Source organism: Etheostoma spectabile, chromosome 24, assembly GCF_008692095.1.
Source record: "Etheostoma spectabile isolate EspeVRDwgs_2016 chromosome 24, UIUC_Espe_1.0, whole genome shotgun sequence".
Lineage (NCBI taxonomy): Eukaryota > Metazoa > Chordata > Actinopteri > Perciformes > Percidae > Etheostoma > Etheostoma spectabile.
Genome location: NC_045756.1, coordinates 12,785,513 through 12,797,939, shown reverse-complemented (window position 1 = coordinate 12,797,939; position 12,427 = coordinate 12,785,513). Strand labels below are relative to the sequence as shown.

The window sequence follows — 12,427 nt, the reverse complement described above, 5'->3', positions numbered from 1 at the left end:
TGGATCATTGGTCATTTTAACGGCAAACTGAATAGATGCCATTCGAAATAAGTTTTATTTTTACAAGAACAAAATATAAACCCAGCTCTGACATCCCCTTTTTATAATAAGTCACTGAAACTCTTAATATATTTACAAAAAGATTAAAAAAAAAAAAAAAGAAAAGAAAAAAAAATCTTAAGTAAATAAATATAACCTGCCGCTGCTCATAAAAGACTGATGACGTCTCCGGGTAACACTTAGAAACTGGCTGTTTATGACTCTCTCTTTGAAGGAAAGAACATTCAACCTAAAAGAGAAATCACAATGTTTCTGTGGTCTTGGACAGTTCAGTAGATAAAATCTATGTTTAAGTGAGAAAATATAGGAAGCAAGAATGTCAGCTGCTCCACTGAGAGCAAATAATTAACAGAACGTGTTCAGCGTGACAGAACCGAGCCAAATGTCAGCGGGATACTGGCACATTTTGTTGTTGGTAGCAGGACGTGAAGCCATTTCTTTAGTCCATCCAGTGATAAAATACAGTGGAGCAGCTTTTTATGTAGAAATCCTTCTGTTGCAAAACATATTACAAAACTTATGTTTTGCAAGAGGGGGGAAAAGAATACAAAAAAATAAAAAGAATCCGTTAACCTAAACTGCCCCCTACTGGTTATTTATGGTGAGGACAAGCACATACATAATCAACCCCATAGGGATATAAGAAATACAATTAGTATTTAAACAAGAGTTATACATAACATTTTCCCAAAGAAGACTCTGATACAACTTTGCAAATGTAAGAAAATTATATGCAACCTCAGGATGTTAAAATAGCATGACGTGTAAGATGCTTCATTCATTTCACAATCTCCATCACGTTGAGAGTTTAAGGAGAAGAAAATTGAGAAATTGTATGAGAAGAGTGCAAAAAGCAAATAATGGCATTGTATGGCTTACTGATGTGAAAAATATGTATCCTAGTGATAGCAGGAGCAGCCTTGTCGTCTGGCGCGAGTGTTGTTGTTTTTTTTTTCACAGCTTTCAAGAGTTCAGTCTTTAAGCCACAATTCTTAATCTCCATACCAGGTGAAGCAGCTGGAAACAGCACGGCGGTTCCAGCGCAGGCACTTCAGTACTAGCTGTTCAGCGGTCTGACTGGGATTCAGTTCAGTTGTCTTTTGTCGATCGGCTGTCTCATGTGTTCTGACTGCTCCTACAGGCACGCGCTGCAGTGAAAGTCAGGTATTCCGGTCAGTTCCCAGGTTCCAGATGCCCGAGTCGTTGCCCACTGCAACGAACAAGTCACCCAGAGAGCATTGATCAGTTGAGTTAGGACTGCTCTGGTGGGCTCCACGCAGGTCAGTATATTATGCATCCAAAACGTCAATTCACTCAGACTTTATTAGACATGTTCAACTGTTGCCTGAAACAGAAAAAAAGAGAATAATGACACACCTTAACAAATTTAACTTCTGTTTTTGCATTATTTATTGCCATATTGAACCTAGTACAGGACAAGATCTCTAATGTTTTGAACTGTCTTATAATAAGGGTTGTCTTGTACTCGGGCCAATACAGTATTCTTAATATCCGAGCATGCTTACATCTGCTTTTAAATAAATAAATAAAATGACTCACCCTCGTCATCCGAGTCAAATCCAAAGATGTTTGAGCACTTCTGCAGTTGGAGATGACTCTGCAGATCCTCGGCACTGTTGAAAGTGACAAAACAGTTGGCACACCGTTGTCTCTGCAGAGCCGCTGTAACGTAGGTCTGCTGAGGCATGGGGAGGCTTCTTGGAGACGACTGGAAAAACGACAGCTCCTTCCTTCGTTTTGGCATGGTAATGTACTTCTCGTCCAAGTACGCTGTAGGGGGCAGGCGCATAAATGGCCTCTTACTATACCCTTCCAGAGCGTTCTTAAGAACTGTAGATTCGACATCTTCTCTGGTTACTTGTCCGTTCGTCATTACAGAGTAACCAGCCCGGCTAATTGTAGGTTGTGGTGTTTCCACTAAAGTTTCTCCCTTCTCACCTACAGCGCTCCCCGCTACCTCGGTTTTCCCCTCAGCGAGCGGTTGGATTTTCGTTTCGGACGTTGCAGGCTTGCTAGATGCCGATGAAGCACCCTGGTCTTTGCATTTCTTCCTGTCAATCTTTGTGTCACCCCCTTTATGAACATTCTTGCGCTTCCTATTCGCCTTGCTAGGGTCTGAATCTCTCGCGACGTGAGGTTTCTTGGATTTGGCGCCAGAGCTGTCGTGTGTTGTATCCGTTGTTCCTTCTTTTGCTTTTCCTTCCACATCAGGTGAGCTTTCTATTGCGGCTGCTTTAGCCTCAACCTGTTGGTCTACCGATTTAGACTTGGCTTTCTTTTTCAGGGCAGAGGTTTTGCTTGCATCTTTGCACGGCCGTCTTTCCTTGAGCGTTTTCATGTCCCCTTTTTTGTCAATACATTTGTTCTTATTAGTCTTGCCTGAGTCTGAAGAAGCACTATGACTACTGCTTTCTTTCTTTCCCTGTTTTTTTACATGTGATTTCTTAGAGGTTTCTTCTTTTGTTACGCTCTGTGTTTTCTCTGAGGTGGTGCGTGGTGGCACACTGAAACTGTTAGCCGGCACAGCAGACACAGATTTACCAGAGCGGCTTTGTGTTGAGTCTGTGTTTTCTGTCTTTGCTTTTCCGTCCTCATCAGCACAACTTTCCGGTCCTGCTGATGCTTTGGCCTCGTCTTGCTGGACATCAGATATGGACTTGGCAGGCTTTTTCCGGACAGACTCTGGTTCTTTGAGGGGACGTTTTTTCTTACCACTCTTTGTGTTGGCTTTGCCACTTGCAACCTTGTGCTTTTTTGACTTGCTGGACTCTGAACAAGCAGTTTGACTATTGTCCTCTTTAGGAGCGGAGCGTTTTTTCACTTTATGCAGTTTCTTCATTTTGTCAGCTGTCAACTTGTGTGTGTGGTCTGCTGAGGTGGTACTGATTGATTGTTTTAAACTGTTAGCGGTCACAATAGCTGTGGAGGTATGAGAAATGCCCTTTCGTTTAAAAAAAATCTTCATCTGATTGATCATTGATGTCTTCGACTTTGAGTCATTGATTGATGTTTCCGTACTGTTGACTACATCTTGGACCTGCTGACTCTTTTCTTCTTTTGACTCGTCGCGCCCATCCGAGGTCTCTGCTGCTTTAGTGGGGGTTGCAAGCGGAGCCGTGTTTGCTATGACACCTGGAGTGCTTTGACCAGTAGTAGTGTTTTCATCGTGCACAGCTTCCTTTGACTTAGGAGGACGCCCTCTTCTCTTAGGACCTTTTGTGTTTACTTTGACCTGCTTTTTCTTCAACTTATGTCTTACTTTGATATTGTGTTTTAACAATGACGATGAGATGACTTTGTGACTTTCGGTTGTATTTGTTACTTTATCTTTTCTTAACGTTTGCCTTAATCTCAGATTTGGGCCTGTGGGCTGTGTGGATGTGTCCTTGTTAGAAAGATTCTTTAAGACGTGTGAATCCTTGGTCACATTTCTCTCTTTCGACAGAGGTGATCCGACAGTGGTGGGAGATGAAGCCGGAACAGGTTTCCCAGTGGACGAGTTATGCAACACTTCTCCTCTTAATTTATGCGCAGCCTTTACACTTACAGTCTTATTTACAGTAGTGGCAGTAGTTACATCTTGCGGCCTACAATCTGGTTGTTTCGTACCATCCGGCGTGTTGTTGTCATCCGTTTGCTGATTTGTGTTCTTGTCTGCTTTAGTGGGTTGGGAAGCATAGTGCTCTCTTTCATGAAGGTTCAGTGCCCAGAGACAAATAAATAGTTTACAACAACCAGGGCGGCAGCACTCTGCCTGCAGCGGACTGTGCCTCCTGGCGTGGCGTCTCATTTCCATTCCAGTTTTGAACCGAGCAGTACAACCCTGATGAAGGCACGGATGCCGTGGGGTGAGTCTGTGTCTTTCAACGTGGTGTTGAAAATGATCAAAACTCCACATAACCCTCATGCAACTACTACATTTGCTGTTTCCCACACGGAACGCCAGTTCTAAAGGTTTGACTTCACCGTAGTGATCTTCAAGAGCATGGTACAGGAGTGCAACACGGTTTTTTGACAGGTCTGTAATCCAAGCGCAACCCTCCACAGGACAGCAGATTCTCTCTTGTGGCTCCGCATTTTTCTCATTGACAACTTTCCCACTGTGTTTTGTGGCCGTCTTCAGAACCTGCAGAGATTTTGTCTCCGTTTTATCTTCGGTGAAACAGCCAAACTTGTTGTCTACCTGTACTGATGTTGCAGAGGATTCCATCTCTGTATCTTGTTTTTGTTGCAACTTGGGATACTCAGCTTCATCTTTTGATCTTACTTGAGAGAGCTCCTCCTGTTTAAGTGGCTGCTTAGCTTCTGAGTTCAATGTGTCCTTTTTCGGTCTGCCAAGCCCTTTCTTCTTGCCAAAATGCCCATTTACCTTGTGAACAGGAGTTTTATCATTAAGTTGCTTTGACACGTTTAGTTTATTTTCATGTAAAGATGGATGATCCACTGGCTTGTCATTGGATCTTAACTTTCTGGAGCCAGATGGTGTTGAATCTGGAAGGCTTATTAATTTAAGACAAGCAGTAGACTGCCTTGTTCTCCCACTACTACAACACCCAGAAGCCACGTTTGTGGCCTTAGCTTTGGCAGAGGTCTTAGGTGTGGCGATATCTTTGGTCTCAGAAACCCAGTTTTCTTGGGTATTACCAGCTGACTCTTTGCTCCTCTTTAGCTTCTCAATATGGTCAGAAAGGTGCATCATGGCCAAGAGGTCATCTTTGAACATTGTCCTACAGAACATGCACTCATCTTTACGATAATGGAACATAGCATGTGCTACAACCCGACTTCCCTTAAAGACCTTGTTACAGAATGTACAGCAGTACTCCAACTTTGATTCCTTGGTTTCTAATAGTTTACTGTTCTCAAGTGTTTCTGGACCAATATCTTGATTTCCCTCTTCCTTCACTTGCACGTCAGCAACTACAGAGCAGCTGGAGCCAGTGAGCAATTTTTGAGGAACTTGCAAGGACTCCTTGGAGGAACTGTCTTCTGGAGCCTGCCGGTTGTGGTTCTCCAGATCAACTGCAGCAGGTGCATGTTCAGCAACCATTTCTGTTACTAATGTCAGAGCAGATATGTTATTTATACTCTCCTGATCTGTAGGTGTATTAGCAGTGACCATTGTTCTTCCGCTTGTGTCATTTTCACAAGGCATATATCCTTTTGAGAGTTTTTGGAAAACATCTGTGCAATCCACCTCAGAAATGTTGTTGCCCACAGTGGGGAGCACTTCTGGGATCTCTGCTTTTTGTTGGGCTACAAGATTTCTGCCTGTTTCAGCCTGAGATGAGAGTAACTTCAGATCTTGTTTTCTATCTCTAAGAACATCATGAGACTGTGTAGATGTGGGGCCAAAAGATCTAATGTTTGAAATGTTGGTCATCAATGAAACTGGAGGGATGTTATCAGTAACTACCACCTGACTGTTGTCCTCAGTTGAAGCTGTGGTTTTTGAAGCGTCTTTAACAGTTTGAACTTTGGAGACGTTATCTAAACCTGGGGATTGAGTCACTTTAGCTGCTTTTGAGGCAATAGTGACTTTCATCTCAACGGCTGACTCTTCACAGAGTGTTTTTGCTGAAGCTTCAGTTGCTGCTAATGTCTTTGACGCACTGGTAGCTTCCGTCTCTGCGGCAGACTTTTTGGACAGCTCTCTGCCTGAAAATGTCTTTCGTGAGACTGTTTTTTTAGTTTGAACTTGAAGAACTGTTTCTAAAGCTGGGGATTGTGTAACTTCAGCTGCCGGTGTCTGAGACGTAATTCCACCTTTCATCTCAGCGGCAGGCTTTTTACAGAGCTTTCTGTGTGGATCTTTTGGAGGACTTCCTTGCACAGAGGAGCGTGTGATTGTTGATACTGAGCCTTGAATGTTCAGCCTATTACCTTTTCCTTTCTGCCGCCGAGCATAACAGTGCAAATGTTGTACAAACATAGCTTCATCCCGCGCTCGAAGAACCACCTCTTTGTGCTGCACAGTCTTCACAGGTTCTGATGAAACAGGAACCTTCACCGTAGGTCTGTAAAGAAGCACTTGAGGTAAACCTCTCTGTCTGTTCAAAGCGTCCTCAGTAAACGTTCCCATCAGTTCATTGTCTGGTAGGGAGAGCTCAAGAATTACTTGTGGCGGGGCAGCTGGTTTTAGAGAGCCCAGCGAAAACCCTTGGTGCTTGCGGTTGTTTTTCCTTGCCGTTAAATGAGAGTTTACTGAAGGTTTGTGTTTTGCATTGTTCTTAAGCTCACCCGCTTCCGACCTTTTTACGACAGAGGATCCATGGTGCTTTGGATGTTTCATCCCATGCTTTTTGATCTTCGGAAGAACATTATTCTCACCAAGATTTCCTGAGTCTTCCAGAAGCCACTTGGGTTTTCTAATCCTCCGTTTTGGTGGGTTCTTCTCCGAGAGTCTTGTGGTGCGTTTAAGTTCCCCATGCCTAGCGGCTACATTGTCCTGTAGCCTGTCTAGCTGCCAAAATGAACGCCTCAAAGGTTCAGCTGATGATGACCCTCGGTTGCTTTTCTTCTTTACAGTGTGGTCAACATTAGGCCGTGTTTTGCCTGGACCCACCTTTAATCTCTTGGAAGCAGTGTCAGTATCCGCTTTATGATGTCTGTCCTCTTTATTGTGCCGCTTTTTAGCTGCTGTCCCCTTACTTCCTTTCTGACATACTGGCTTGCTTAATTGGGAAGCAGCTTCTTTGGTGCAGTAGCTCAGGATCCATTTGTCCTCCATGATTTCTTCTAGGGCACCACTAACCACCTTCTCACTCATCAGCTTCAAGCAATTGGTCCGCAAAGCAATGAGGTTCCAAAACTCTGGGTCAAAATACAAGTCCTTCTTCAAGACCTGAGGAAAGAGAGAGAAGAAATTGGGCTGGTGTTACATTATGGAATAATAACAAGCAACCATTTGTGTCTGAATTGACTGAGAATATGAAACAATGCCTTCTCTCCGTCATGATTTGTTAAAAAGGTGCTATACCTGCAGGGTTTCAAAGCGAATGTGATTTCTAATGGGGCTGTACTCCACGTGGTACTCTTGATCAGGATGCATGTAAAGAAGATACACCATCTTGTAGGCCTCAACAGTGCGTTCGAGGAAGAAGACGAGAAGAGCACATGCCCGGCAAACCTCCAGGTCATTGGGTAGCAGGCCGGCTATTGTTTTGTAGATTAGGGACTTTGTGATGACATCGCAGGGAAGGCAAGACCCCAGAGCATTGGCACAAAGCTCCACGCAGAACTGGATACCATCTTCACCCAGCTTGTAAGATACAAACAAAAGGTTTAATATCAATTCAATAAATATAGAAATCCTAACAAATCTTCTAACATTTATAAATATAAACTACAAAAAAAACTGCAGTTCAAACATCTGTCTTACCTCTTTCAGTATGGCTCTGATGAATGGGAAGATTGAGTTGACATTGGTCGCAGACAGCATCAGCTGACGACTCTCCCCAAGTAGAGCGTTCTTGGATGTATTCAACCGACTATGAAGTTTACTCCATATGAAGACAAGATCACTGCAAAGAACAGAGTTAAAACTTGTTCTTAATAATACTTAAATGGGAAGGCCTCAGTAAGTGTTGACTTACTGACTTCTCATTACATTTGCATCACACTGAAATTTACTTACCACAAATAGTACATGTCTCCCGTGCGAAGCTGCTGGGAGAGGAAGGCTCTACTGAGGGCGAGTAGCAGCTCGTCCTTTTCCTCACACTCCAAACTGCAGATGATGTGAATTGCATCTTTACCATTTATTTCAGCCACCTGAATGGACAATCAAAAGGAATAGCTTTTAGGACAAAGATAGTTTTCACACATGAGATTTTGGTATAATTGTGTGGTAGCTAAGCAACAGTTACAACAGACTGAAGTGACATTTCTCGCCATTTGACTGAAAAACACGCCAGTCTTCTGCATAAAACAGTCACTCCACCCACCTCTTTCTGTAGGCGGTCATGCTGTGAAGTTTTGAAAAGCCACGTGAGGTAGACCTGGAGGAAGAACAAGTGTTGTCCTGCTGTGGGATTCCGAGCACAACACTTAGCCAGGGCCATAGCCTCACTGACCCGCTCACAGGATAAGAGGTAGTGCACCCGGAGTTCAAAGAACACCGGCATCTCTGAGCTGATGCACCCATCCACTGTGGAATAGTCAAGAAGCCAGAAGAGAAGAAGATAGATTATGGTTGCAGTTTACTTGATACTGCTTCAGAGATTAGCAAGAAAACAACCACTGAGAACAAAACAATTTTTAAGTATTTAAGGTATTTAAATAAATCTGTTTGTTTATGCCTCAACATGAGACAAAAAGATATATTCTGCCAACTAATTTGATATAATCAGTCGTTAAGAGAGGTAATGACATTAGTGTTTATCACAGGACAGATGTTAACCCTGTTACCTACCTTCACTCTGAGGTAAATTGGACTCACTGAGGATTGCCTGTAAGGCTGGGACAGCCCAGGGCCCGCCGCCCCGAACCAAACGCTCCACCTGAAGTAAGTGAACATTCTGAAGCCTCCCAAGGGCCAACTGGTGACATTCCTGAAAGAGGACAAGTACAAAAAGGGACTTCTTAAAGTGCTAGTATTTTAATTGATATATTAAGAGCAACATCATCCTGTATTGCAATAATGTTCAAAACAATAAACTGTTTTGATAGGTATAGCGCACAATTAACAACATTGTCCTGTTGAGAAGATGATCTACACTTCATGCTCACCTGGAATGTAAGGGTGAACTGTTTCAGTGGTTCCTGATGGAAGTCCTTCTGGTCAAAGAACAGCAGCAACTCAAAAAGACTCCTGTGAGGAGAGCAACACTGTTTGGCTTCTATCTACAACATTTGTTATGTACTTTATAACTCGGGTCTGAGTATTCACAGGAATTACAGTATTTGTGTTGATGTAAAAAATACTAACTGTGATAGAGAGGCAGAGGAATGCACTTAATTGGGAAGCTAAGGGAAACCCTGGGGAAGACGGGATGACGGATTCATTTATGGAGTAAGGGCAAACGCAGGCAGCATGCCAGGGTTTTTTTCTGGATCACAAAATGAGTGTCTTAAGCCAAGGAACACAATCAACATTCAATTCCATTAATTTTGCCACTAACCGTCCCCAACTATACAAGATTACTTAGGAGAGGGTTGACAAACATTTCCTATTGCCTATTTGACTGTTCTTGTTGTGTTCTGTGTGCAATTGATCTGAAAGGTTTTCTCTCTGCGTATGACAATGGCAAGTCAATACAAGTGATTTTACCCTGATTATTTCATAACACATGTTTATAGAGTTAATGCCTTGTTTAATCAATGTCTGTTTTTCCCAAAGAGGTTGTGATGTTTGATGTAATATGTGTGCTTTTCCAAGGACACACTGTGCTAGGCCAGTTCCCTAAGGGGCAAAAAAGGGTTTCATTCATTCATTCAGATTCCGGTGAAATAGAAAGTGTGTTGCAAACACCACTTGACATTCCTCAATGGTAAAACTGGGAACTACACTTAAGCTCTCACAGACATCACCGAACTGGCATCAAGACTAGTGGTAGCTAAATGCGGCCACCATCATTCAGGTTTGCACAGAAACATTCACAGTAAATGTGGTTCAGAAGAAGTGATATTACCTCAACAAACATCTAAACTCTGCTTGCATAGACGGTATTTCTGGCTTCGTTCTGGACTTTACAAGTAATTAGATTAAGAGATGGTACGGAGAAGGAGTTGCCTCATAAAAAAGCCTGTCATTGGTGTTGTAGCTCGGTCATAAGCACATTGTGCTGCTATCACCTACAGCAAATTCAGCTATTTATCCTAAGAGTATTCCCATCACACGTTACATGATCATGGCTGGTACTGCAAAGTCTGTGACCAAAACCCACAGGCTTTCACCTGACTCCTACACTGAGTAGGAGTGACCAAAATGACGTATGCTGTCCAACTACTTGGAACACAATTGAGACTCCTCAAGTACAGTATGAGATCTCTCTTCGGAAACTGTTAAATCACAGCACTTAAGTGGCATTGATTTCTTTTGATTTATTTGTCATTGCATTGTTTTAAAAAACGGCAAGTAAAATCTGTGGCAATCAGGGTTAGGGTTAAAATAGTCTTTAGGGAGGGGTCTATATACTTACAAAGCCAGACTACTGAGCGTGTGGAGCACATGATCACAGTTGGATGGAAAGAAGGTGCAGGCTCGAGCAAAATAGCACAGAGATATCTCAAGGATCCTGAGCTGAGGCAGCGGCACCTGCCAGCGAGAGGCATACTCCTCCACCAGCTGCACGGAGAAAAGACAAAACAAAGAAAATATTACAAGGACAATCTAAGTTTCAGCCATTTAGCTTGTTTAAGTCTGTACATTAGATGTTAGATGTTTTAACTGCAGCTGTAAGTACATTGGTGATGCAAAAGGAACAAGACTAAGCCAAGTAGCTTTTTTTTCGGCATTTTCAGCCTTTCAGACATTAAGATGTCTTTTCTCTGTTTTATAACATGGTCAACGTACTATCTTAAATTTGGACTGTGGGTCAGACAAAAGACATTTTTAAATATTGGAGCCCTACCAATATCTGTTGGTAGATAGGACATTAAAAACAGTTTGTCTTAACTACTTATTAACTACCCCTACAGTAACAAACATATGGAATTAATCAGCATGGCTGAATCATATCTTTTATTATATTGCTCAAATCAAAATACTGACTGTAACAGTTGAGCCTATGTCTGCAGATTTCTTCTTTAACACACACACACACATTTATTACAGTGTGCAACCAAAACGGGACATTTAGTGCTCCTCCACACAATACTTCCTGTCAAGTCCCTAAAATATAATGTGCTTATATTGCCCTCTAATGGTGAAGATCACTCTTGTGCACCGCTGGAATCCTGCGAATGTTAACTGTCAACAATGTTGTTCTCAGGCCTTTGTCCCATTACTACAACTACTTCGCCACTATTAAAATGCAGGAAGTTTTGAAGCTCAGATTAGTTGATTCAAAACGCAGATAAAAGGCATTGCGCTTCATTAATCCACCTTCACTAGTGTTCAAACGGTGTTTTCAGATAGAGCAAACTCTTACATTTAAAGTTTAAATGGCATGCCAATAGCTTAGTAGTAAACATAATTGTCTTGGTTTTGTCAACAGGAAACCGTAGACTGAACTACTTCCCACTTCTAGTAATTAGGCTATAACCCGGTTTATAACTGCATCAGACAAACAATCTCAGACAACTTCCATTTGCATGCACTTTTTTAAATTATATTTACTGGTTGTATTCCTGTAACGTTATAGCATTATGAAAACGTCAGGGTATGGAGGACATCTTGTGATACAAGGAATTATGTGACGTATTACAATAAAAGGTACACTTTCAACTACATGTCCTTTTGCGGCAGCTTAAGACACATAATTAACGTTATGCTAAATTCGAAGTTGGACTTTATAGCTAAGTGAATGCTTAATAATGCAGGATACTAATTGCATAACAACCTTACCTGAAAGGTTAGCTAAATTCATTACTAGTGAAATGATTACAAAGCGCGTTGCAAACTTGCAAAAAGATGTCCACTCGGTAGTTTGGTAAACATGCAGCGTACTAACTAAGCTAACTTGCGGACAAATGTTGGGCTAGCTGGCTCCAACAATTAGCCCAGTTAGCTTGCTAGCTGTACACTGAACAATCATGTCAAAATATGACTGTTTGCTATGTTTACTGCCTCGGACGCTTCAATAAAGTCGCCTGAATGTGAGGTTGGGTTATCAGACATAACGTTAACGTTTGAAAGGCGTTACGGCATTTGTTTTTAAAGCGACTCGGACTCGTTAAATTGCTAGCTAGATGCTAACGAGCCTACCTGCTAATGCTAGCCGTGTAGCGGCCAGTTCTGGGGGAGGGGAGTCGGCTAACATAACGTTATAAGCTAGTATCTTCGACAACAAGCTCGTCACCCGCGTCAGCTACGGCTCCTTACCTTACAAAAGTCAGAGCAGAACAGTTTACTATTGGCTCGCAATTCATCACTTGAGTAGCGGGTCGACAAACTCTGTAATTGTTTTTCGAACCCCTCTAACTCGTACACACTGCCCTCCTCCGCCATACTGCCTGTCTAGCCTTGCTCGTAGCAGCATCGCCACGGTCAACCACTTGCATTGACAGCGCTGATTGGATACTGGCAGCGTTAAGGGGCTTGGTTATTAATCCAGCATGCACACCAGAAGAGTTCAGCGGAGTCCAAGCTCCACAATTAAATCAGATCGCCCTCCGATAAAGAACCGCCGCCACCAAAAGTAAAATATTATGCGCCATAAACCACATGGCAGACACAAACACA

At 42.5% G+C, this 12,427-nt stretch overlaps 1 protein-coding gene across 1 annotated transcript; it reads right to left on the bottom strand.

Annotated features, from left to right (window-relative positions):
- Nucleotides 1–36: 36 nt before the first annotated feature.
- LOC116673673 (uncharacterized) lies at nt 37–12,385 on the bottom strand. The gene is made up of 10 exons (XM_032505888.1): nt 12,068–12,385; nt 10,224–10,369; nt 8,812–8,893; nt 8,495–8,633; nt 8,028–8,230; nt 7,718–7,854; nt 7,463–7,604; nt 7,061–7,342; nt 1,621–6,925; nt 37–1,405 (listed from the first exon to the last, which is right to left on the bottom strand). The coding sequence occupies exons 1-10, from the start codon at nt 12,191–12,193 to the stop codon at nt 1,395–1,397; spliced, it is 6,573 nt and encodes a 2,190-aa protein (XP_032361779.1). The 5' UTR covers nt 12,194–12,385; the 3' UTR covers nt 37–1,394.
- Nucleotides 12,386–12,427: the final 42 nt, after the last annotated feature.

Excerpts from the sequence above, each read along its gene's own strand:
- LOC116673673 (XM_032505888.1), bottom strand. The coding sequence starts at position 12,193 with ATGGCGGAGGAGGGCAGTGTGTACGAGTTAGAGGGGTTCGAAAAACAA. Across the intron at positions 7,605-7,717 it reads GGAGACATGTACTATTTGTG|TGATCTTGTCTTCATATGGA; the intron begins GTAAGTAAATTT and ends TGTTCTTTGCAG. Across the intron at positions 7,343-7,462 it reads TCAGAGCCATACTGAAAGAG|CTGGGTGAAGATGGTATCCA; the intron begins GTAAGACAGATG and ends GTATCTTACAAG.